The sequence below is a fragment of the Camelus ferus genome, chromosome 16, assembly GCF_009834535.1.
Source record: "Camelus ferus isolate YT-003-E chromosome 16, BCGSAC_Cfer_1.0, whole genome shotgun sequence".
NCBI classification, from domain to species: domain Eukaryota; kingdom Metazoa; phylum Chordata; class Mammalia; order Artiodactyla; family Camelidae; genus Camelus; species Camelus ferus.
The window spans coordinates 23,920,947-23,945,179 of record NC_045711.1 but is presented as its reverse complement, the minus strand read 5'-3'; the positions used below and the strand labels follow the sequence as shown (position 1 = coordinate 23,945,179).

Sequence of the window (24,233 nt, the reverse complement as noted above, 5' to 3'; positions counted from 1 at the left end):
CTCCCCGAAAAACCTAGCCTTTCCTGAGAAATTCCCCACTGGGTTCATTTCTTTCCAACAGTGTATGTGGGAACATTCCAAACCTCCAGAGAAGCTGACAGAATAATACAGTGAACACTCATACACCCCCTTCACCTAGACTCGCCGATTGTTAGCATTTTTCCATCTTTGTGCTCTTGCTTCACACACACCCACAATTTCGTGCGTGTGTGGAGGTACTTGAATCATGACATGTCATCCTTAAACGTTTCAGCATGCATCTTCCTGAGAACTAGGACATTCTCTGTATAGAAATCACAATGGTGGCATCAGTCAGGAGAGTGCGCACGGATCCAGTGAAATGATCTAATAGACCCTTCATTTGAAACATGTCCCAATTAGCTCCAAAGTGTTCTTTACAGCTCCCCACCCCCACCCTGACCAGAATCCAGTCAAGGATGAGTCTTTCCTATTTCTTTAGTCTTCAATCCAAAAAAGCCTCCCAGCCTGTGCCACTGGCCTTACTGGAAGTCCCCACTCCATTTCTGAATAGATTGACAGCCCAAGCTCCAGGACGTCTGAGTCTTGGCGCAGACAAAGCGATTTGACTCTAAGGCTATTGAATGACTTTTGAGGCTTGGCCCAGGACCACGGTTTGGGAATCCTATGAGACAGCCTTGCTGGAATCCACATCCCCATTAGGTAAGGGGCCTGCAATCCTAAAATCCCACTCTATACATCAGCACCAAAAAACACTGTTTTCCGGGCCTTAAAAGGGAGCCGCTCTTCAGCTGTGGCTATTGTTTCCACAATTCTTTGTGAGGGTGGGGCATACCCGCCCCCCCACCCCAGGGAAATGACAAGAGGTTTAAGAATGCGACTCTGCCCTCTGCCCGGGCCTGGCTGGTCTGCCTGGCTGTTCTGCATCCCAGGCCTTCACACAACTCGGTTCTCCTGAACCTCGGGGTGCTTCCCAGTGACCCACAGCCGCAGCAGAAGCTGCTTCCCTGGGCTCTGGAGCCGTCTCAGTAATCAGCTTTGTTGAGTCGCTTTGCGGACAGCAGCTGCCCCAGGCCTCCCCGGGAAGGGAGGTGATTGGATTAGCAGGGACGTGGTTAATGGAAAATGGAAGGGGGAGGGGAGAGGTGAGTTAAGTGCTACCCTCCTGGGGGACTGTGACTTCCGCTCACAGCAGCTGGGGCTGCCCGCCCTCCTCTCCCACTGCTGCTGTTCAGCTGTTCAGTTAGCCAGAGGCCAGGAGGATGGCTGAGGCCGTCACTGCTGCCTCCCCAAACCCAGACCTGGACCTGAGTTATTTGTCCCCAGCGGTTCTCCTGGCCTGCTGTACAGGATCTGGCAGGATGACAGAAGAAAGCACTGAGACCTGCTGTTGAAAATGCCCAAGTCCATTTTCAGACAATTCCTCAGCAGCTTCTTCCAGGGGAATCTTGCAACTGTGGAGGTGCGGACGTAGGGGGACAGTGAATATCCATGTCCCCCAGCACCTGGCCAAGGGCCTGGCACATTCCTAGAGTTGAGGGGACTCGAGAGCTCAGAAAGGGCTGGAGACTTGAACCCAAAAGGGAAGAGGGAGACCTCCAAGTGAGGAAGTGGACATAAACCTAATCCTTGTGTTGGGTGGACCGTGTCAGGACGGGGTGTGTAGAAGGACCGACGTGCAAGTCTCAGCCCTCAGAGTCAGATGTTCTGGCTGCCAGCATCAGCTCTGAGCCTGTGCCTGCCATGTGAGCCTTGGTAAGGTGCCTTGTCCCTGGAAGTCCCCACTCACCCTCACAAGCAAACTAGAGCTGCTTTTTAAACAACCACTAAAGCCCATTACATAGATATCATATTGCCAAGAGCCTAGAGGTCTTCTAGAAAGCTCCTTCAGAAGTGCTGTCACCCAGAAGATCAAGATATGACTGAGCACCACTAAAGGACAATTTAAACTTCAGTCCAGATCCTGCCGCTGGGTGAAAAGGGGCCAGTGTGTCCACTGTAGGAGCAGGGCTGACTGAGAGCAAGGGGCAGCCTGAGAACAGCCCCTCTGCCTCTGCTGCTCCCAAGAGAATCCTAAATATGGGAGCAAACCTAACACATCGGCAAACATCCACCACCTCCCTGTCATCACCACAGGTGAGGTTAGCAAGAACGGCAGGGCCTCGGTTTCATCTCATTAGGCCCCAGTCCCTGTCCTCCCTGGGATGGTGACTACAACAGGCCTCCTCAAGCTGGTCAGAATCTACTCTAATGACGCAATTAGTCACCCACTTGTCAAAAGCACCTGCTTATAAATGCATTGTAACAATCACTCAGCAAAGACAAACGCCTCTGGCTGGCCTCACTGGCCTTCTCCTCCCTGCAAGGGTTCTCTCCAGTGTAAACCACTGTGTCCAGCAAAATTCGGAATGGGCACTGCAGACACGCTGACGAGGCACTAAAGAGGCTCGCTCACGGTTCCACTGTCTGGGCCATCCTCACTTCCAAGAAAAGTAGAGAAGGAGGAGTTCGGATCAGGCTCAGGACCCTGGGGGTGGCGCAGAGGAGCCAAGGGTACCGACCCTGGGAATGTGCATGGCTTCACACCTGGGAAGCAGGCTTCCCATCTAGAGAGATGCATCAGAAAAAGTGTCCAGGGCTAGGCAGGGGTTGCATGCGAGCTCCCAAACACCTCTCTGGATATCCTGAAGCAAGACGGCAGGGTCAGGGCAGGGCTGCTGGACAGCAGGGATGGGCTTGGGGCAGAAGCAGGAGGGCGGGTCTGGGGCGCTCGGGTGCCCTGTAGGAGGGCCTTATCCAGCCAGGTGCACACTGATCCGCAGCCGCAGGGGAAATGTGCCAAGCACTGGGCAGTTTGAAAACGACAATAAAAAGGATTGCAGTTGTCCTACCGGATGGGCTTCAGACATAAATGACTCAGGAATCTGGATTTCAAATTGGCCTAAAAGAAGGCTGCTTTCCTTTTTTTTTTTTTTTCCTTTAAGTGTTATATTTTTCACTATCAAGACAACTGTCACTATTGCAGTCCTTGAAAGGAGACACACACACGTGGATTTGGGAACCCGACGGCCAGAGGGTGAGGGTGAGGGGTGGGTGTGACCTGTGCCTGGAGGAGAGACCACGAAGAGCTAGCCAGGCGACAAAACACAACTCCGACAGGCGAGGCGACACTGTGGGGGAGGGAGGTGAGCCTGCACACCGGGACCGTCTTTTCCAGCCGGTCGCCGGCTCTGCCCTCCCTGTATAGGGACCCGGTTCTGAGCTCCGCGGTGGGTGGCAGGGGGCGTCGAGCCGCGGCGGAAACCGGGTCCCGAGGTGGGGAGGGGCGCCCAGGAGGGCGGGTACGTACCTGTTTGGCCTCGGCGGCCTGCTCCTCTGCCTCCGCCGGCGTCACTGCGGGCTCGTCCAGCAGCGCGGGCTCCTCCGGCCCCTCGGGCGCGGCCGCGGACTCCGCGGCGCAGGGACCGGGTGGCGCGGGCGTCCCGCTGGCCTCGGCCGGGGGCGCGGGCTCCGGGGGCGCGCGGGCAGGCTCCGGGCTCGCGGTAGCCCCGCGCCGCACCAGCAGCCAGGCGAGCAGCAGCGCCAACGCGGTGGCCAGCACGGGCAGCGCGGCCAGCAGCTCGGCCGGCGCCTCCATCGCGCCGCGGCCGCCGGAGTGCCTGCCCGCGGGGACCCCGAGGGAGCCCGCCGCGCCGCGCTGTGCCTGCGCCCCGCCCCGGGGCGGAGTCCCCGCCGTGCCCCGCCCCCGGCCCGCCCTCGACATCCCCCGCCCCCGGGGTGACTCTAGATACTGGGGACCAGAGCCCCGACCCCTGGGGAAGCGCTCCTGAGGCCGGAGTAGCGCCAAGACCTCCTTGCCCGGGAGGGCCATACGGTTTGAGCTTAGTTTAAGCTCCTTTTGAAAACCAGTTTGAAATACCCAGTACTCAAGGGTCCCTGGATTATTGTCATCTTTTGGCACCACTTCAGCCCCATGCAGGTCATCTTACAGCAGTTCGGAATTGCTAGTTGCGGGATGCCGAGGGTGAAGTAAAGACAGGAGGGCCCATGTACGTTGTGACACTGGCCTGAAAGACCAAACCAAACACCAACTCTGCTTATTTTTAGCCACTTTGTAGACACATCACCAGCTGCTCTTACTCCCTAGGGTTGCCTTAATACATTTCACAAAGAGGACGCTTCCTGGGCCTGGTGGGTGAATGCCCCTCCGGGTCTGGACCCAGCAGCCTTCCATACAGCCCTCATGGAATGGACCCTGCCCCCAAAGACGGGCTTCTGGAATTCAGCACCAGGTGCTGTGAGTCAGCTGTTTCCTCTAGTGACTTTTCTTCTTTACATAATTTTGGAATGTAGGAGAGAGTGGATTGAGGGAAAGGTCTACTGTTTTTGTTTCTCCAGATCCTTCCAGGGCTGTGTTACTGAACAGTTATGTTGGAGATGAATGCATTGTAACAAAAAACTATCTACTGCTCCCAAACCCTGCTCTAGTTATTTTAAAAAAACAAAGAGCGGTCAAAGTTTGTATCAGGCCAAACATAGGTCTAATGTTGAAAAATCAAGGCTCTAGTTTTTGCTTAGGATGCATTTAATACTCTTTTGTTTTTTGAAGTACAGTGACTGAGCTGATCTCTGATGTAAGTCAAGATGCTGGAAGGGGTGCTTCCTCTTCAACGAAAGATGCAAGCTCCAGTTAGGACAGACAGGATTCCAGCAGCAGAGTGAGCTTAATCCTGCTGTATTACAAAATATTAGGAGCACGTGCAAAAGGAATTTTAGTGGCAGTTGATGAAAAATGCCCCACAACTATAAAATGTAGAGTGGGGCTTTCTCTCTTAGCTTTTGACCACTGTGGGACTTTCAGCCAAAGTCTGCTTACACTTGGATTTTTTTTCAATAAACACATACTGCAGTACTACGTAATCTGAGGTTGGCTGCAGAACTGGGAAGGGATACAGAGGGCTAACCGTAAGTTTATCTTGAATTTTCCACTGTGTGGAGGGACGATTGGTACCCTATAAACCAAGGGTCAAGTGTATATTTAAGCGGTCCTATTGTGAGACAGACAGTACATTCTATTGACCTTCAGATGAGTACAAATGAAAACAAGGACAAATGATGCAGAAAAACCTCCAAATCAAGTTGCTTTATTTAAAATGATAAACAAGTTTCATCCCAGTGAAAGTTTAAAAATATCCACCCGGTGGTGGCCCCCCCGGGCATTTGGTGGCGGACCCCACGGCAAAGACCTAAGCAGGACTAGGAGGTGCTCGGGACCCTCTACTCAACAACTAGAGGGGGCACGGGGCGTTCAGCAGACAGTCCCAGTTCTTCTGTCACGTCCAGTCCCCTCGGAGAGAGCAGGCGGGGCCCGTTCTCCGGCTCCCAGGAGAGAAGGGGGTGGGGGCCAGATGTTTCAAGTGTTTTTTTTTTTTTTTAAGAATTTAAAAAATTTATTTTTAACAAAATAATACATGTATATAGTTTGAAAAAGCCAAATAGTTGTATAAGCTCTCCAGTGAGGAACAGCAGTTCCCTGCTTCACCTTCTTTCTCCCATTGATTCCTGCTCCCCAGATGTTTCAAGGTTTTGAACTCACGAGGAGACAAGGCTGAGAGCCACCGCAGCCAGGGCTGCCTCAGTTTGCTGCATATGATGTAACATCAGTGCAACGTCTTGACAGAAGCTGGGGAGGGGAGTGTGAGGAGAAAACAGACTCCACGTGGAACCATCAGTGGTACCCAGCACACGCGGCAAACAGCTTGCTCGTGGAAATGCTATGTAGAATTCAAGGAGCCTGCAGCTGCGAGCTTATACGCCTACTTCGCAGCAGTGCTTTTCACATTTACTACAGAACCCCTGTCCCACCCCATACTCTTACCTAAAGTCCTAAAGTATATCAAGGCTAATAAATTTCTAAAGCACTTGCACCAGCAACTTTCTTGCTGATCCTTAGTTTAAATACTGTTAGCTGACTTACAAAAGGAGCCACGTACCAAGTGAGTTTAAGACTACAGCTATAATCATAATTACAGCTTTTATGAGGTCTTTTATGAAGATCTCATACACCTGCATTTAACAAGGACTGAACTTGCTTTTCTGGTCATGGAAATGGACACGCATGCAATGTTCCTACCCTGACCAGTGGCCCTTGTGAACGACGCCACATTCACCATCCGTTAAATTCCATGAGGTCAGTGATCTGGGCTTATCACTGCTGCATCTCAAGCACCTAGTACAGTGCCTGGTACTCAAACAGTTGTCAAATGCTTGAATGACTAACAAGTAGGCAAGTGCAAGCATGAGCAAAATGTGAACAGTGTCTCTGTTTTGGGTGCCTTTCCCCTCAAAGTCACAGTACAGCAGCCCCAGGAGGCGCCTGTGTGTGGCACTGGCCGTCTCAGGCTGGTGGGAAAGCCTTTGGTACCTCCCTCGTTCTCCAAGACCCAGAGCCCTCCTGATGTCCCGGCCCTCCCCTTTGGTAGTTACTGGACCAAGAGCCCTTCCTCCAGGACCCAGCTTGTTGGCTGTAAGATCAGCTGTCCTCTTGGAGAATAATCTCTAAAGATAGTTGAATAGTCATAGCCTTCTCCTTGTTCTTGACACCACTCAGAGTAGCTCATGCCAGGAAGGTAGGAGGGTTAACTTTAGGATGGATGGACCCCTGTTCCTACTTCCTGCCCAGCCACCGCTCCGTTCCTTCCTCAGTTTCCCTACCTCGGCCCTGCTTTGATTCCACGGTGGTGTGCTTGCCTGGCATGAAGCGACCGTAGAAGGGGGCTGCTGAACCTCTGGCCTGGCCACAAGTAAAGACTGTCCTGTGGTCACTCATGGGGTGGAGAGAGCCAAACGCAATCCATGCCGCCCAGGTACCCTCGGGAGGGGTGACTGCAGGCCTGTCAGACGGGCCGGGCCCCTCATTTCTGGGTATTGTTTAGCAAACAGGACTCATCTTTGGCACGTGGGGAAGTAGACCTGGGTGGCTAATTTCTCAACTCCACCCTCTACTTTGCCAGACCAGTCACTGCAAACGGGTCCCACCACGCCCCCTGGCGGCAAGCAGCCTTTCGGTCTGGTTTTGTTTTTAGCCTTTAAACTACGTTTATGGAGGAGCAGTTGATATGAACTTGACAGACAGGCGATAGCCTGGTAGCCCCAATACTAGGGAGAAGAAAAAAGCATTCTGAAGATGTCAAGAAAACTCTTTTTTTAAAGGACGAGGAGGAACACCATTCAGGTATTAATACAAAGAGATGATTCCTTAAGGGTTTGAATTTACTCAGGCCCACAAGGGGCCCTCCCTGGCACCAGAGGGCACCGCTGGTGGGCAAAGGGGAGCCGCCCGCGGAGGTGAGGCTGGGCAGCTAGAGGGACCCTAGGAAGGGAGCCCAAGTTCTCCTCCAACCCAGAAACGCATTCTGGCTGGCGTTTTGGAGTGCAGAAGACTGGATGAAGACAAAATAGGGAAGCAGCCTTCTAGGGCAAAGCCCTATTACCAACCCAGGGCCAGGAAGCGATCACCAGTCTGTCAAAAACAGAACACCTGGCAAAGAGGAGGCCAGGATTCTCCTGATTAAACCCACTTTTAGGGAGGATTTTGAGAGGTAACGTCAAACAATTCCAGGACATCTGCACACACTCCCTCCCTCCCCGTTCCAACCCAGTGTGTCTTTGACCACTCCCTCTTGTTTTTATTTAAATGTAGGGACAGATTAAGGCAAGCAGGTGAATCCAGAGGCCCAAAGATGGCGCCTGCTGGTCAATCCCTACATACTTTCCCCGGGGTATTTAGAAGCCAAAACAGATCCCAAAGACCAGACGCACCATCTCTGCACTTGCTCCCAGCACGTAACATGATCCCTGCCCTCACGCCTGCAGGTTGGAGAAATGGGGATGCTAATCATGAATTCTCTGACAGGGTGAGGGCTGCTCACTTACGGACCATATGGTGGGACAGACTGGGACGAACCTGTTAGAACTTGGCCCTGTTTATAATTTAAGCTCCATGAGAATACACCGAATACCTTTCCTGCTCTGTTCATAAACAGAACCACCCCAGCATGTCATCCCTCCTCCAAAGCAAACCACACAAAATTACCCCGGACCCTGACAGCCTCTGACTGCGGGGAGCAGGTAAGGAATCGTAAGACCGAGGCAGTGGTGGGCTGTGCTGGCCGCGCTGGCCGGGGTCCTCCGCCGATCATGGTTTTGGACGGATGATGCCACCCAGGAAGGCAGCGGGCTCACCGGACTTCTCACCGGAGATTGCTCCACACAGAATGCAGGGTCCACTTCCCACTCTCGGCGTCTCTGCTCGCACGCAGCTGGCTACGTGGACAGCGGGAGCCTCTCCCACACCGGTGAGGCAACAGGTGCAACAAGACACTCAAAGAACCACAACCCTCCAGCCTTGTGGGCGACCGGCTTGGTTTTAAAGGAGAAGCACAGAACCTTCTTACCCGACATCACAGCTAGGGCTTCGGTGCTTCACTGAGCTTGCTGAGATTTTTAATTTCTTGACAATCTATTCTTAGTAAGCAGTGAAAACAGCATTCGACTGAAGACAGAAGCTCGGACCAGAGAGGATTATCCAAATTCAAAGAAGACAGAGAAGGAGCAGAAGACGGGAAAACTGAGTTGAGTGGCCACCAACAGTGCACACGGGAGCCGCCTCAGGGAGAGTTTCTTTATCTGCTCAGGGGTGAGCACGGCCGCCACAAGTGTCCCTAATCCTGCCAAGGAAAGTACAACTGCCTGTAATCAGCAAGTAGACAGCACAGCTGGGCACAAAGCCGGAAGGAAATGTGAGAAGCAGAAACCCCCGGACCCCAGGCTGAAGGGCTTCCTCAAAAATTACTTTCTTATAAATTACAACGTCACACCTCAAGGGCAGAGATAAGTCTACAGTAATAGAAACAACTTTAAAAGGCAAGAAGAGAAATCTAAGTATGGCTGCAAAAAGGACAACGTGGGTTGAGAAATGCACAATCTAGTCTGAAAGTCAATTGATTAAGACACCGGAATGTCCCCCATCGAGTCCCTGCCAGCCCACAGAGAATGAGGAAGAGACAACAGAAAAGGGGGTGGGCCCTAAACTTCCATCACGTTTAAGAATGTGCTCAGCTGCTTGGAGATACAGAGACCACCACAGGGAGGTCGCCTGCAGCAGGGGGGCCTTCAGGCAGCATCCTACAAGCTTCAGTATCTCACCATCTTCCAGAAACCTCCCCTCCCCTCCCAGTGCCACTGGCAGTGACACTTTAACTAGCAGCACATGGAGAAGAGGGCTCTGGGCTCTGGATGTGGCCACCAAACTTCAGCCTGAGCCTGTTAGGAGCCCAGGACCAGGGCAGGTGCCTGCAGAAAGATAAGCTTATTGATTTTTATCTCAAATTTTAACTTATTTAGATCCAATCTGGAGACGTGATTTGGATTTTGTAAAAAATCTGCAAGCACTCGAAGCAGCAATGACAAAAGCAGGAGGCCATGCCTCCGCCTCCTCAGAGGACACTGGGTAATTTCTCGTATTTCCCCCCTTTCCTGTGGTAACTACTGCTTCCCAGCGAGGGCACCGGCCAGTGGAGTCACTATTTTCTCCCAAGACCACAACTAGAAGAGTGACAAGGGAGGTTCCGGTATTCTCTAGGAAAAAAATGTCAAAGATATAAAATGAGTTTAATTTTTATTAAATAATGTAAAGGGTTTCGTTGGCACCATCCACGTAGATTCTTGCCTTTATGCGTAAAACAAGCCACGTTAATTTGCTTCGGTAGCGGAGAAAAGGAGCTACTGTAGCAAATGCTGAGCGAACCGACTCACAGCCCGAGAGTGTCATCACTCTCTGGCTTTCGCCGGCCCTCCTGGGCCTGCAGGTCCGAAAGGCTGCCCCCAGGGGCCCTGCCGCAGGCCGCAGGCTTGTCCTCCTACACAGACACCAGCCGAGCCCGGTCACCTGGAGGAGCTGCGCTCTTTGCTGACACAGTCGTCCTGGGAGGTGGTGTCCCCGTTGCCCACCATGCTGCACGTGCGCCTCTTCTTCCTGCGGTGCGTCGTCCCGTCGCCCTCGGATCCAGACTCGCACTAGGACGCAGGAGAGAAACAGGGGTTCAGTCAGATGCAACCCAGGTCTTCCTTAGACAAACCTCTGACCTCAGGAGACGGCACAGGCATCGTCCACTTTCTCCCAGAAGCAAAAAGGCCCTTTCTGACATAGTCTGAACGTCCATCTCCCTGGGGGCCCAGTGTCCCTCCAGAGGTGGCTAATGGGAGGGCTGTTTGTTTGGAATCAAGATGCTTACTCTAAGAATGTGTTACCGTCTGGGCTCTGCGGTCGCTTTATGGAATTTCACTGTAACTGAACGTACAGCACTCAACATGCATAGAACACGCCCTCGCCTCCCTTGAGAAGGCTGACTCAGCAGATTATGTGAAGTTGCGAGACGGACGTCCCCTCTGCTAAAAGCACGGGACCCCCTCACCCGGTGTGATGTTAGCTTTTAACCAGGTGACTGAATTTGCTGAGTTTCCAGACTTACACTTGACCATCCACGGGAGATTCCTAACGTGGGCTGTGAGGTCAGAATGCTTGGAGTCTGAACCCCGACACCACTGATCGCCAAATGGGTGATCCCGGGCCATTTACTTCGGGACATCCCCAGACACCCTCTCACCCCTTGGGATTACTAGAACAATTCACAAACACGTGTAAAGCTATCAAACGGGCAAAATTCACCCCCCAGCAGGAACGGTGGCAGCTGGAGTTCTTGGGAGAAAGCGAAACGTGTTCACATCGCTCTCCCTCCTGGATGTGAGGGGGGAGAGTTGCATCTGGTTTTTATGGGTGACTCGCCCTGGACGCCCGGTGAGCGAGCAAGGCCTCACCTCCGAGTCCGAGTCTGACGAGCTGGAACTGGAGGAGCTGGAGGAGTCGCTGGAGCTGTCAGAGGCGATCCCCGTGGATTCCTGCAGGTCGACGGAGTCAGCCAGGACTGCCAACTCAGGATGCTCCTGCTTCAAGATCCTGAGAGACAAGAAACACTGTGCTCAGTGCCTGGACAGATGACGACACCCCCGCACAGTACCCCCGACTCGGAGCTGAGACCCGTCTCTCCAGGACACACAGATCCACAAGCTGGGAACAAGAAACCCAGCATGCCGCTCAGGCTGCCCTGGAAGGAAAACTAGCCCCGCGCCCCGCACTGCCCCTGTGCACACGAGCCGGACGTGCTGCCGGCACGCGAGGCAGTTTCCTTGAGTTTGCCTTGGTCTCCCCCTCGGGAGAACCGTCTCTCCCCCTTGCTGTTTCCCTGATCCTGTGCTAGCTGATCTTTTTAACCTCTCCTTTGCACAGCACAGTACCAAATGACGGGAGCTGGGCTTGGTTAAACTCTGTCTGTAGGAGCAGAAACAGTCAGGTCAGGAAGAGATCAGAAGTGTCAAGTAACAGAGAGGGTCCCCCCTCGCTGGAGGAGAAAACTCAACGGAGCTTTCTGGGGCTGCAGCCCTCCCCTTAGGGACCTACTCTGGCATCCACTGCAACCAGGGACTAAGACCTGCGGGACGGGAAGGCCTTCAGAGTGACCAGATTGCAGTGGCCTGCAGGACAGAGTAAGTGGGCCTCAGGTGCCCAAGAGTGCGGGGAGAACAAAGCCACCACCCTTGCTGGCCCTCTCAGCAGGGAGGCTGAGCACTGAACAAGCCAGGATCCCTCTCTTACCCCGAGAGCTGGTCCCTCCGGGCCAGGGTTGGGACACAGTGGCACGGGGTGGCTGGGGGTGGCTTGCACTGCCGCGGCCCGTGCTGTATCTGTTCTGTGGATAAACAGAGGGGCTAAGTCTCCAGGGCGGTCACCTCACTCACAAGACCCGAAGGCAGTGAGCTCGGATGGAAGGAATGCTTTGGGGCGAGAAAAAGGAAGTCACCAAGTAAAACCCAAACAAAATGCTTCCTGTGCGAGTCCTAACTTTGGGGAGAAAAAACAAAAACAAAAAACAACCCCAAAAAAACAGAAAATGAGAAACAATCCCGATTAGAACCGTGCTCTGACTGACTGGCTCTGCTCAAACATGCAGTCCTAGCCTGTCACCTCGAGGCTGGCAAGCACCCCGAGAACCAGCCCTGACCACGGGCCCACTCTGCTCAGCCCGTGAGCTTCTGCAGGCCCGGCGTCTCCCAGGCCTGTCTGAAATCAGCGCACCTTACAGCAGCAGTGGACTCTTTCCATTTTATCTCTGGGGTAGACGTTAGAACAAAGCGAAAATAAGAAAAAAAAAAAAAAAGTCTCTCACCTATACCATTTCCTCGACAACTTTGGTCTCCCTCTTACCGTCTTGTGCCACACAACAGGGAAGTTGGTGCTGCTGGCAAAATTCTGGGTGATGGCAATGGTGGTGTCGAGATTGAGGACAACGTGCCACCAACCTCCTGAAATCCAACAAGTAAACATTGAAGCAGGATTTGGTTCTATATACAACAGCTCTATGACATAGCTTCACATAACATAACACAGACCTTCAGAAACGGGGGATTCCTCTGCACGAGAAAGAGCCTTAGACACAGGACCCAGAGTGGTAAAGCCTGCTCCTGGTGCCGGAATCATAAGCGACCTGTTTGTATGAAGTTTTACTGGACCGAGACTGTGCCTGTTCCTTTATGGATTGTCTGTGACTGCTCTCCTGCTACAGGGGCAGAGCTGAGCAGTTACGACAGAGACCAGCCAAGCGGAGGTACCTACAATATTTTACTCTCTGGCCCTTTACAGAACAAATATGTCAAGCCCTGGGAAGCCACAGCTGTGACCAAAACTGTAAAGGCAGCAAGTTCTTCAGTTTCTAAGAGGAGGCCTATCTTAAATACCCTCACTCCCAACACTTAATCTACCAAAACAAAGTGTGGTTTTCAAGTATAGGATTTCCTGCCTCTTGGCTCTAAGTCACTATTTCCTGACTCAATCCACCCAGTGCTACACTGTATCATTTACAGGAACAAGCACAAGTCACTGCACATACAGAGACACTAAGTAACTCCTGGAGAGAAAAATGAATAGGATCTCTAGATACAGGATGTTTATCATTTTTAATTTTTTTTTTTTTGGAAAGGGGGGAAGGAACGTAATTAAGTTTGTTTATTTTTTTTTAATGGAGGTACTGGGGACTGAACTTGGGACCTCTTGTATGCTAAGCACACACTCTACCACTGAGCTATACCCTCCCTCATATAGGAAGTTTATCAACATTCATTATACATTCAGGTTACAAGAAATATTGACAGCAGCCCCCACATGGCAACATATCACCATATCACTGTCAGGGGCAGGCACCAGTCAGCTCATTCAGAGTCAGCATGCAGAGGGGATTCCTTTGACACACTCTCTAAATTGCTGTGCAAAGAATATTTTTTCTCAGTTCATCTATACCTGGAACAAAGACAGTCTCTCCTGGTTTTTGTAGGATTTCCAGGGGTTTGAATTCGGGTGGCCAGGTTGGAAGCTGCGTCCGGGGATGAATGATACTAAACCAGGTAATAGCTTCATCTTGCTGGTTCCCTCCTTCTTCACGGGTCACCTTGATGAGCTCCCTGGGCGTGCTGGTAGGGAACAGGCACCAGCGTTTGTGGCCCTGAACTAAGGCATTCCAGGCGCTGGTTCCCAGAGGGTCGATGTGAATTCCAGTTCCAGAGCGTGGTGGCCCCATCACAAACCACCTAAAGGATGGAAACATCCCAGATGTGAAGCGTAATTTAACCATACAGACCCACACACTACAAAATAAACTTTCAGTTTTATACATTACACAAATTCCAATACACAGAAATGCTGAGGGAATTGTGCAGACTGATCCCTAACAGAAAACAGGAAAATCACTGATGTGGCTTACAACTAGCCTTTAATTATTAAAATTTCCCGGGACTGGGGGGCAGGGGATTATAGCTCAGTGGTAGAGCATGTGCTTAGTGTGCATGAGGGCTTAGGTTCAATCCTAAGACCTCCATTAAAAAGATAAAATAAGTTCAAAAATTAAAAAAAAATTAAAACTTCTCTTTATAGGTTACTGGTTCAACTCTGGTTGCACATCTGAATCACCTGGGGAGCCTTCAGAAATCCTGATGCCCACGTGGCACCCCAGACCAATAATTACCTCAGCCCCTGGCAGAGGGCCTGGGCAGGCATCAGGATCCCTCTAAGTAAGTTCCATGTGCAATCAAGGGAGAACCACTCACTGTTTCAGAAAAAGATTAGCTGACCGAGCTCTGCTGTTGGAGACAAGATTATAACCACATCACTGCCCACTGTTTTACCTGTAAGGGGGCCTGCGCTTCTCGCCCGCATACTGGAAAAGGTCATCAGTGAAAAACTTGGGCACCTTGTAGTCTTCCAAAAGTTTCCTTCTTTTGGGGTGTTCACCGTAGCTGCTGTCAAAGATGTAAAGGGGGCTGTCATCCCGCGTGCTCTCCATGTACTCGATGTAGTATTTCATCTTCATTTTCACCGAGTAGCCGTCATTATCCTCGCCACACTTGAATTTCTGGTTCCGGTATTTCCTTTTGAGGCGCTCCAGAGTCCATTTCTCCTGCGCAGACCAGCCTTCTTGGGCATTGAGCAGAACCACGGGCTTATAAGGTCTTTCGTATCTCTCCACAAATTCCTCCACCGACAACTGTAAGGCGTCTGCCCTTTCCACGTTATCCTGAGAGAATCAGAAAAGAACCATCGAGTTTAAAAAAAAAAAAAAAAGTCCAGCGGCAGATAAGGGTGTCCCCCAAGGCCAATTAGCAAAAGCATAGCTAAGTAGGCAGATTCCGCTCTGGCTCCTCTTAGGGAGGGAAAAGGACCTGCGTGCGTTCGGGCACGTCGCACCCAGCGCCACCCCACCAGGGAAAGGGGGCTTCGCATCTCCCACTCGTGCCCTTGGACAGCCAGGTTCCCTAGGGCCCCGCCGCCCGAAGGGGTCAAGGGCTGCCAGGCCTCGTGGAGGGCGTCCATGGCGTGGGACTCCGGCTGCCCTGGCAGGCACGGCTGGGGTGCGGAGGAAGGAGGCCCGGCCTGGAACCGGGCCCCGATGACCCCGACTTCCGCGGGGTGCGGGCGAGCCCATCGAAACTCCGAGGCGCACTGCTCTACGCGGGCGGACCCCGGCCCTAGGAGAAGTGCGCAGCCCCCGGGGATGCCCGCGACCCCGGCCCGCTCACCGCCACGGCCGCCGGGTTCAGCGAGAAGCTCTCGTAGTAGTTGTGCCGGGTCCAATCCAGCGAGTCCTTCAGCTCTGGCCGCGCACTCCGCTTAGCCTCGCGGATCCGCTTCTTGCTCTTATGGTTCATCCTGTGGGGGTCACCAGCTGGTTCCGCGACGACCTCGGCGCAGCGCGCTTCCTGCCACCAGTGCGCCCCCTCCCCGGCCCGGGCGGTGGCGGCACCAAAACGCCCTTCGCTCGGACCCGGCACCTCTAAAGCCGCCTTCCAGAAAATTCACTCCCCAGCCACCTCCGGAGCCTCCGGTTGGGCCTGCGGCTGCCGTCTTCCCCGCCCCCTGGCCTCTCGCGATAAGCCATTGGCCTCCGCGCCTCCGGGGTCCGCCCTCACACACTCCGGGTCTCCGCCATGTTGGGAAGGTCTTGGCGGCTGAGGAGCCTCCCCGCCGCGGCCCCGCCTCTCCCGCGCCCGCTTCCGGTGCGCGTCACTTCCGGCAGCGCTTCACCTCTCCACAACCTGCTTCCTGTGGGCCCGTGTTGCCGGCCAACTGTTCTCTGTGTTTCGTTTGCTTGGCTTCGAGTCTTTTCTTCTCGTCGTGTGGCCACTTCGCCGCCCGAGGGGTGCTTCCCGCCTTTTGCCGTCGGGTAGTTGCGATCCGACGTGGCGCTGGGGAGGCCGGCGCGGGGGACCCAACGCGCGCAGCCTGGCAGCCCGGCGCTCTCCCCTGTTCTCGCCCCGCCCGGAGGCCACCGACTCTCCTTCGTGCGAGCGTGGCCTCCGAGGGCATGTGGTCCGAGCCCAGCGCTTCCGGTTCTCGGAGGCAGCCGGGCCTGGGAGCCGAGGGGGCCATATTGGAGGTCCGCGTCCCGCAGGTGCGTGAAGCGGCACCCGCCGGGAAGCGCCTCCCGTCCTTTGCGGTGGCGCCTCAGGGCAGGAGCGTTCTCAGCCGACCTGGGGCTATAGGGAGGGGGCGCCGCGGCTTTCTGCCTTGGAGTAGGCCGAAAAGATTTGGTGTGAAGCCCTTTGGAAGAGTAAATATCTTTAGAAAGAAATGTGAAGGCCCTGCGAGGAAGGGGGCCTCTTCATACTATTTCCCACCAGAAAAGTGGCATTCTTGACACCTAGTATTTTCTTTGATCTGGCCCAAGGGCTTAATAATTCAGCTTTATCTGGGACCAGGGGTTCCAACCCTCACTACCCAAATAGTTTCTTGAGTTCGCATTCCTTCCTTTCAGTTCATGGCTGCCCCTGAATTCTCAACAGCAATTACACCTTATACGTCCGGTTTTTCAGAGCACTTTGCACGTTGCAGTGTTTTGATTTTCACAGGAGCCTGTGAGGTGGGCATTGGCACTGACAGTTTAAATATGAGAAACAGCTTAAAAGGAGTTGAAGGCTCAAATGGAACCCATTTCTGGCAGTTTCTAAACGCCTTCACGTTGAAATACCCCTTTGGAGTTCTTCCTAAATTTAAGGGGTGGGTGAAGATACACCCTGTGATAACAGAGGCGCCCCCCCCCCTTTTTTATACCCAAATCTGCATAACTCACTCCTCTAGTCAGAAATATTTCGTTGTACTCCTGGGTAAAATCCACCAGGGTAGGCATTTTTGTCTCTTGATCACGTCTAGCATATTTTAGGCACTAATATTTTTGTTGAGTGCAGTGAATAATTCAGCTCAGACTTTCAGTTCCTTCACCATTGATGTTTGCTCTAGAAAACAAAAGACTTGCAGTTTTGCAGTTTAATAATTGCTAACTTTGTATACTTACTTTGTGCTCGGCACTGTAGTAAGTATTTGGCATTGAGTCTTCCTAATCACTCTATGAGACAGTATTTTGCAGTTGAGGAAACTGAAGCACAGACAAGTTAAATAATGAGTGAGGTCTAGTACACAGCTAGTACATTACACATCTCAAGTTTGAACTCATTCAAGTAGGCTCATTCCAGAGTTGTGAGCTATGTTATCTTGTCTCCCTAAATACAATGCTCTCACAATTCAATGCCCTCCCAGAGGCTTTGTGAATTGCCTGCCTTCCTAACTCCAGGATTCAAGCTCTACTCAAACCTCTTCTAGGGTGTCATTCTAGGACCACACTGTTCTTCCTTATCATACATTGCCTGTGCTTATAACTCTCTAACATCTTTTTTTTTGTATATATTTTTTTAAGTATAGTTAGTTTACAATGTTGTGTCAATTTCCAGTGTACAGCATTATGCTTCAGTCATACATGAACATACATATATTTGTTTTCATATTCTTTTTCACTGTAAGTTACTACAAGATATCGAATATAGTTCCCTGTGCTATACAGTATGAACTTGTTTATCTATTTTATATATATTAGCATCTGCAAATCTCAAACTCCCAATTTATCCTTTCCCAACCCGTTCCCTTCCTGGTAACCATAAGTTTGTTTTCTATGTCTGTGAGTCCAATATCTTCTTATTGCACTTAAATAAAAGCTAAACTTCCAGTGGCCTATGTAACCTCACAAATCTGGTCTCTGCCTTCCCTCTGAACTATGCTTGTATTATACAACCGTGCCTCCAGCCCTCAGACCCACGCTGCCAGGGCTCTCTGTGTCCAGGCAGAAGCCTTTCAGTTCCTGCGTCAGGGCCTTTGCCTGAATCACCCTCTCCCTGTCTAGAGCAGCCACCTTGTGGTCACTACCCACCCCCATCACTCTCACATCACCCAGTTGTATTGTGCTTGTAGCATCATCACCAACCAGAAATATATATTTGCTTCCTCATTGCCTGTCTCTCTCTAGTAGGAGCTGTATATATATTTTATATTCCATGAGATACTTCCTCAGCCTAGAATAGTCACTAAGCCACTCAGGCCCTGGATAAATGCTTGTTGAATAAATGAGTGTACCAAGAATGCTTATCACATGGTATTAGTTTTATATCCCCCCACTGGATGTGAACTGGAGAGCAGGGAACTGTTTTTGCAATGGATGCCAGTGCCAGGCACTCAGTAATTGCTGTATAAATATACCGACTTCTGATGTTTCAATTATTTATGGCCTACAAAAATTTTTTTTCAGGTCCTGCATCTTCAATATGGAATGTATGTTTGGCCCTGTGCTGTGGTCCTGGCCCAGTACCTATGGTTTCACAGAGGATCTCTGCCAGGCAAGGCTGTCTTAGAGGTACAAGTCCCTTGATATTTGGGAAAATCCTAGGTTATGTTCCAATTTAAGTCTACATGCTTGTTTTTAGCTTTTGTTAGATATTTGGATGATTTGGCCATCTTGTAAGGGAAGTGAGCTACGAATGCTTTTTACATCTTTAAATGTAAATTTTTTTTTTAAAGTATGCACCAGAGACCATACGTGGTCCACAAACACTAAAATATTTACTGTCTAGCCTTTTACAGTTTGCTGACCCCATTCTAAGTGAAGCCCATAACTAATTTTAGTAATGAAATCTTGGCATAGGGTGTCCCATCAGGGTCATCCAGGCTCTACCATACCACTTGCAGTCTTTCTCACAAAATGGTCCTTTTCATTTCTGGAAATCTTGAGATTAGCTATAAAATGTGTCTTATGTCTTTCTTACCACTCCACCTGGCTTGAGACTGCTGAAGGTTTAGAGAAATAAACTTTTGTCATTTGTAGAAATGGTACTATGCTTAACCCCCAGGCTAAAGACAAATCAGAAACTTAACTTTTGTAAAACCATGTAAATGAAATGGATAGGGAAGGCATTTGGCACATACTCCTGGCCCACAGTAGTGATAATTGTTAGCCACTGGCAAAAGTCAGGAGTCACTGCCCATCCTCAAACAGAAGCATTAATCACTATGAACAGTAAAATTTACGAAGGCATTCCTTAGTATTATTCCTTAGTATGTTCACAAGTGCCTTGCCACTCTCAAGACCCAGCTGGAAAACCCTCTTAGAGAGCTATGTTGCAGACCCATCAGGTTTTAGCCATGTGAATGCTATTTAAAATTGGTAGTACAACTGAATGGTACATCCAAGTCACTCAATTGAGCTCCTAGAGCCCTGGTGTCATATATAACTAGGAACTCCTGTATATATAGATCATAAGAACCGAGAATGACTGAAGGAAGTAAGCGACCCGAAACTACTCCTGGACTTACTAAAGCAATGGAACTGCTCAAGATACACATCCTGTTTGGAAGCAATGTATCATTGATCTCTTAACAGCTCAGGGGTTGGGGCACCCACCCTCTGCAGTCAAAAATCCATGTGAAACTTTAGTAGGCCCTATCTTGAGTTCACATCCGGGACTCAACCAACCACACTTCATGTCAACTGTAATTATAGACCCTCACATTTCAACCGCTTGTTTAAGGGGTAACAGTTGCAGAATTGAGGGCCCTTTAATACTAAAAGGGACTGTAGCTGACCTTTGACCCACTTAAGTTTTTAATAAGTAACTTGTCAAGACAAAGTAAGCTCCGCATAGTAAAGCACGTTTTATAGGCGTGGCAAGCTCACTATCCTTATACATAGACCTTGTACTGAAAGATCAATGCAAGGATGAAATGGGAAACAATTTGCCAAGCAAGGTCAATTCTTTGCAGTTCTAAGCAAAACCTTTAAACTTGTTAGATTGGAGCTGGAGTGAGCCTTCCAGGAATTATGGCTGCAAAATGTGGTGCTGAAGTAACACTGTCAGACAGTTCAGAGCTGCCTCACTGTCTAGAAATCTGCCGGCAGAGCTGCCAAATGAACGACCTGCCACAGGTGCATGTTATAGGAGTCACGTGGGGTCACGTATCTCAGGATCTTCTGGCTCTACCACCACAAGATATTATTCTTGCATCAGATGTATTCTTTGAACCAGAAGGTAAACTTTTACTCTTCTTGGTAGTAAATTTAGCCAGGGATGCAATGGAATTACAAGTCTATTAAGAAGTCTTTTCTTCCCAGACTTTGAAGACGTTATAACTACAGTTTACCTTTTGATGCAAAAGAACCCCAAGGTCCAATTGTGGTCTACTTACCAGGTAAGAAGGTAAGACTGAATAATCCTGGTTTACTCAACTTTTTTTAAAGTTAACTTCAGCCTTACTCCTCATTCAGCATCTAGTTTAAGGATAAAATGAGAATGTAACTAAAGCAAAACCGGAAAAGCTTAGTTTTAAAAAACAATTTATTTTTTAGTGCTGACTGGTCACTTGAAGCTTTGCTCTACAAGTGGGACATGAAATGTGTTCACATTCCTCTGGAGTCTTTTGGTGCAGACAAGGAAGATATAGCAGAATCTGCCCTCCCAGGAAGACATACTGTTGAAATGCTGGTCATCTCCTTTGCAAAGGACAGTCTCTGAATTATACCTACAGGCTGTTTTCGGACAATGTCAATACTGATTAGCAACTTGGCAAGCCATCTATGACTCAGACCACTTCAGCTTCTTGTATACAAACAGTGAATTTGAAGATGGATTAGACCTGTTAGGCTTTGGATTGTGATGGATCACATAACCATTAAAACAAAAATTAAAACACTTATAAGAAAAAACTCTTGGATCTTTTCCTAAGTCAGTAAAATAGGGCATCTAGGTTGAGAGCAGGAGGTACCCACAACCTCAAAGTGCTACCTCTTAAGAGCATTCATTTTAGGGACAGCTGGTGCTGAACTGGCATTTCCACCTTTTAACTCAGGGGGAAAGTAATCAGCTACTGAACATTTCACTTTCATACTATACAGCCGGTAACATTCACAAGGTAACTGCACAGGTCTTTCAAATAAATGGGGGGAAAAAAAGACCAAGACATATTCTGAAAAAAGCTAACACCAAGAAAACGTTTTAATTAAACTACAGAAACAATGGTTATAGTACAGAATATTCATGAGGAAAAAAAATACACCATGTTATAAGTACTTACAAAGTTACAAAACCATTTGTTTGCTTCCTTAACATTTTCCATATTTTAAGTTCATACATGAAGATGTTCAAATTTACCATTTGGGGGAGGGGGAAGAGGGAGAAAAAAAAGGTGTATTTATCATCTCTAGATGTGCTCACTGTATGCTCCGTTATATATATGCAAGGCCCGGGTGACTGGAAGTGCAGTTGTCAGGCATTTTAATAAACTGGACAGCCATTTGTTTCTGCACGACAAGGCATCTTTACACAGGAGCAATCAGGAGAAAACAGGAAACAGCCAAGCACTCTGCACTGCAACACGCCACCTTAACAGCTAACCAGCATTACTCAACTGCTACACAACTGCGCCTAGTGCACAAAAATACATAAGAGAAGAGATTAGAATTGTGTTTGGTAAACAATCCTTTCAAAAAAAAATCAAGTCTTTTCACCTGAAAAGTCTTTATACAAATTTGGGTTCAGTTTACCATTTAGACCTGAAGGTAAATAACATATACAAATTTACACCAACTTTTGTAGGTTTTTAATTTTAAGGTATGAAGGCAATGTTGAGTCAATCTCTTGACAGCTTTAGGCTGTGTGTAATGGCTGCACACGTTTCCTTAAAAGTAAGGAGGCCACAAATTAGGTTACCAATCTGTTTAATTTCAAACAAAAAAAGTCAGCACTATATGAACAAAAAGGAAATTTTACCTCAAATATCCAAGCCAATAATGAAATCTGAAGTCGTTCACCTCACTAAATTACAAGAAATTTGAATAACAGCAACAAAATGGCACATAAAATTAGCTTGCCACCTGAGGCAAAGCTTAAAACAAGTAAAAAGTTAGACAAAATGTTACAAAATAACCTTTTCAATAGCCAGTTGCTTGTTCCAAGGACTCTTCGATGGACTGAGTACTTGGTCCTTTGCCCCCAAGTCTTCCTTTATGTTGCTTGTCGACACATCTAGGTTTGAAAAGAAATAAGTTCAGTTTACCTTCCATTATTATGAAGTCACTTAAAGTGCACATGGTTTCAAATTTCAGTACTTACTAAGGCTCTGGTGAAACCAGGAGGTTACAGAAAGGTTCCAACCAGCCATTATCACAGTTTTTAAAAGGCCCAGTTAGGAAAATTTCAAAGGCTACTACCACCAGCATTTAAAGTTTTGTGTTTATGTATTCTTGGTCAAATAACCAAGGTGAAAAATGGTGGGGGGGGGGCAAAAAAAGAAAAGAAAGAAAAAAAAAGGGCTGTATCCAAACAAAAACAACTTGAAATCAGACAATTTTAAGATAAGTCTTTAGTTTTCAAATGAAACATTTGGCAATTTTAGACTAATGCTTTAACATCTGAGCTACTTAGGGCCCTTTCCTTTTAAAAAATAGGACCAAACAATGAGTTAAAGACACACTATCCTTTCTCCCACCCAGTGCAATACCTGTAAACTTTTGGTTCCAAAAGTTCATTGCTTCTTTTTGCAATTCGTTTGCCACATCCATTAGAATATGAAGTCCCGGTCAGTACAACAATAGTTGAACTGATTGTTTTCTCTAAGAGGATAGTGCATCTTTAACATTTAAAGACAAACCTGCTCCAATACACGCCCACAGAAACTGGTCCCTGGAGGATCAGCCAAATCAGTTAAAATCTGCAATACTGGCCAATATTCTTTTATCAAACAGGAGACCGCAGCTTTAAAGGGGAAAATGCAGACGTTGGATAAAAACAGCAAGAAATAGTCATTTTCATTAATAGGTCTCAAACAGTTTATGAAACAGCCATTATTATCTAAGCTTTATACACATCCTTTCTGCAGACCCCTCTCTTCAGTATTACTCCCAAAACTGAGTTAGCTCAGAGCAGCACTCCTAACATCAGGAGTCACTTTTTCATTAATACGGATCAAAAAACCTACTCCAAACCCCATCTCTGATTTCGGGCCATGAGTCTCGGATCCCCCTAGACATTACCATTTGCTTAAGAGGACACCGCTCCTTCCTCTTCAGGAGACTTGGGAGGACTCTTGGATCGCGACCTGGACTTGGATTCCCTCTTGGACACGGGTGGAGGACTCCTGGACCTAGACCTGGACCTGGACCGCGAGCGAGATCTGGAGACCGACGAGGACTTGGACTTGGACCGTCGCGCGGATCTGGACTTGGAGGTCGATCGCGATCTTGAGCGAGTGCGAGAGCGGGACTTGGAGCGGCTGTAGCGAGATCGACTCCGGGACCTGGATCGGCTCCGACTCCGGGACCGGCTGCGGCGACGCCGCCTGGGGCTGCGAGCAGGGACGAGCGGCGCGTCAGGGTGCGGGCGGCCCCGCCCGCGTGCTCCCGCCCGCCCAGCCGCCATTATCTCGCCGCCAGACGCCATTTCCCTGGTCGCGAGCCGGGTCCCCCGCCCTCCCGCGCCCCGCCGGCCGCTGAGTGGGGAGCGCGGGGGCGGAAGGGGGACCCGCGGCGCGTCCCGACTCGGCCGTGGCCGCCACCACGTGTCCCCGCGCACCTTTGTGAGCCAGCCCCAGCCGCGACGCCCGCCCGCTCACCTGCGGCTCCGACGTCCGTAGCCACCGCCCCCGTACCGGCGGGGCGGGGGTCCCCGGCGGCTGTGGTGCGAGTCCGGGGGGCGGCCGTAGCGCGCCATCTGCACTCGCAGCTCGCGGCCGTCCAGCACGGCCCCGTCCATGGCGTCCATGGCGTCCTCGGCGTCGCGCTTGTCGTGGAAGCGGACGAAAGCGAAGCCACGGGACTCCTTGGTGTAGCGGTCCCGCGGGATGTACACGTCGCCGACGCGCCCGTACTTCTCGAACACGCGCCTCAAGGTGTCGGGCGAGGTGCGGTAGGTCAGGTTGTCCACCTTGAGGGAGGTCATGCCCTCCACATCGGGAGGCGGGCGACCGTAACTCATGGCTCTGGAGGGTCGGCCCGGGGCCCGCGACCGCGCGCCGACAAACTAACGCCCCGGCGGGCCCGCGCGCTCGGCTGCGGCGGCGGCGGTTTCCTCAGACTAGCTCGGCTCGACGCCGCGCCTCTGCTCTGGCGGTTGGCTTCCGCGTGGAAACGTTGGGAAAGGCGGATGGGAGACACCGCCTCAACAGCTCCAGAGCCGACTCCACCTCAGAAACAACTGGCGGGCGGGCAGCTCCAGCGCCCGTTTATATCCCTCCTCACAAAATGGCGACCGCGCCACCCGGAAATGAATCCTCTGATTGG

At 50.4% G+C, this 24,233-nt stretch overlaps 4 protein-coding genes and 1 long non-coding RNA gene across 22 annotated transcripts in view; 2 read left to right on the top strand and 3 right to left on the bottom strand.

The window, feature by feature from the left end:
- Positions 1-3,865, bottom strand: part of MXRA7 (matrix remodeling associated 7) — a 29,425-nt gene extending 25,560 nt beyond the window's left edge. The window contains exon 1 of the mRNA XM_032456755.1: positions 3,329-3,865. Coding sequence (XP_032312646.1) covers positions 3,329-3,850 — 522 coding nt within the window. The 5' untranslated portion in view covers positions 3,851-3,865. The remainder of the gene's footprint in view (positions 1-3,328) is intronic.
- The window catches only part of LOC106728639, a 112,149-nt gene extending 106,582 nt beyond the window's left edge, over positions 1-5,567 (top strand). Inside the window, exon 8 of one of the 2 annotated variants that reach the window (XR_004311629.1) lies at positions 5,553-5,567. This is a non-coding gene — a long non-coding RNA (uncharacterized LOC106728639). Of the gene's footprint in view, positions 1-4,126; positions 4,142-5,552 lie in introns of those variants that run through there. The other variant, XR_004311630.1, reaches the window with a different exon arrangement.
- Positions 5,568-5,703: 136 nt separating this feature from the next.
- JMJD6 (jumonji domain containing 6, arginine demethylase and lysine hydroxylase) lies at positions 5,704-15,579 on the bottom strand. Of its 7 annotated transcripts, XM_032456751.1 has the most exons (8): positions 15,163-15,579; positions 14,272-14,660; positions 13,391-13,677; positions 12,302-12,399; positions 11,693-11,781; positions 10,858-10,996; positions 9,929-10,056; positions 5,704-8,708 (listed from the first exon to the last, which is right to left on the bottom strand). In XM_032456751.1, exons 1-8 carry the CDS (start codon positions 15,289-15,291, stop codon positions 8,672-8,674), a joined length of 1,296 nt encoding a protein of 431 aa, XP_032312642.1. In that variant the 5' UTR covers positions 15,292-15,579; the 3' UTR covers positions 5,704-8,671. The 7 variants fall into 7 exon arrangements, 6 of the variants coding, with proteins under 6 accessions (XP_032312642.1, XP_006176506.1, XP_032312643.1 ...); XM_006176444.3 differs by lacking the exon at positions 11,693-11,781 and having other exon boundaries at positions 12,264-12,399; positions 15,163-15,567; XM_032456752.1 differs by lacking the exon at positions 5,704-8,708 and having other exon boundaries at positions 9,642-10,056; positions 15,163-15,572.
- Positions 15,580-15,641: 62 nt separating this feature from the next.
- METTL23 (methyltransferase like 23) lies at positions 15,642-20,663 on the top strand. Of its 3 annotated transcripts, none has more exons than XM_006176443.3 (5): positions 15,642-16,034; positions 18,216-18,320; positions 19,752-19,989; positions 20,073-20,157; positions 20,307-20,663. In XM_006176443.3, the coding sequence occupies exons 1-5, from the start codon at positions 15,948-15,950 to the stop codon at positions 20,470-20,472; spliced, it is 681 nt and encodes a 226-aa protein (XP_006176505.2). In that variant the 5' UTR covers positions 15,642-15,947; the 3' UTR covers positions 20,473-20,663. The 3 variants fall into 3 exon arrangements, with proteins under 3 accessions (XP_006176505.2, XP_032312651.1, XP_014407605.1); XM_032456760.1 differs by having other exon boundaries at positions 15,807-16,034; positions 20,073-20,149; positions 20,307-20,448; XM_014552119.2 differs by lacking the exon at positions 15,642-16,034 and having other exon boundaries at positions 18,232-18,303.
- A 258-nt stretch (positions 20,664-20,921) lies between these two features.
- SRSF2 (serine and arginine rich splicing factor 2) lies at positions 20,922-24,149 on the bottom strand. Of its 9 annotated transcripts, XR_004311628.1 has the most exons (5): positions 23,567-24,149; positions 22,989-23,299; positions 22,607-22,710; positions 21,884-21,981; positions 20,922-21,381 (listed from the first exon to the last, which is right to left on the bottom strand). XR_004311628.1 is itself a non-coding variant. In XM_032456757.1 (3 exons), exons 1-2 carry the CDS (start codon positions 23,926-23,928, stop codon positions 22,996-22,998), a joined length of 666 nt encoding a protein of 221 aa, XP_032312648.1. In that variant the 5' UTR covers positions 23,929-24,149; the 3' UTR covers positions 20,922-22,710; positions 22,989-22,995. The 9 variants fall into 9 exon arrangements, 3 of the variants coding, with proteins under 3 accessions (XP_032312648.1, XP_032312649.1, XP_032312647.1); XR_004311627.1 differs by having other exon boundaries at positions 22,607-23,299; XR_004311625.1 differs by having other exon boundaries at positions 20,922-21,981.
- Positions 24,150-24,233: the final 84 nt, after the last annotated feature.

What these genes read in the sequence shown, in the direction of transcription:
- JMJD6 (XM_032456751.1), bottom strand. Translation starts at nt 15,291, where the DNA reads ATGAACCATAAGAGCAAGAAGCGGATCCGCGAGGCTAAGCGGAGTGCG. An exon ending in AAGCGCAGGCCCCCTTACAG is followed by an intron (nt 13,678 to 14,271) that starts GTAAAACAGTGG and finishes TCCATCCTTTAG; the next exon opens with GTGGTTTGTGATGGGGCCAC. An exon ending in CGTCAGACTCGGACTCGGAG is followed by an intron (nt 10,057 to 10,857) that starts GTGAGGCCTTGC and finishes CCTGCGTCCTAG; the next exon opens with TGCGAGTCTGGATCCGAGGG.
- METTL23 (XM_006176443.3), top strand. Translation starts at nt 15,948, where the DNA reads ATGTGGTCCGAGCCCAGCGCTTCCGGTTCTCGGAGGCAGCCGGGCCTG. An exon ending in CAGGCAAGGCTGTCTTAGAG is followed by an intron (nt 18,321 to 19,751) that starts GTACAAGTCCCT and finishes TAAACTTGTTAG; the next exon opens with ATTGGAGCTGGAGTGAGCCT. An exon ending in TCTACTTACCAGGTAAGAAG is followed by an intron (nt 20,158 to 20,306) that starts GTAAGACTGAAT and finishes TTTATTTTTTAG; the next exon opens with TGCTGACTGGTCACTTGAAG.
- SRSF2 (XM_032456756.1), bottom strand. Translation starts at nt 23,928, where the DNA reads ATGAGTTACGGTCGCCCGCCTCCCGATGTGGAGGGCATGACCTCCCTC. An exon ending in TACGGACGTCGGAGCCGCAG is followed by an intron (nt 23,300 to 23,566) that starts GTGAGCGGGCGG and finishes CCCTGCTCGCAG; the next exon opens with CCCCAGGCGGCGTCGCCGCA.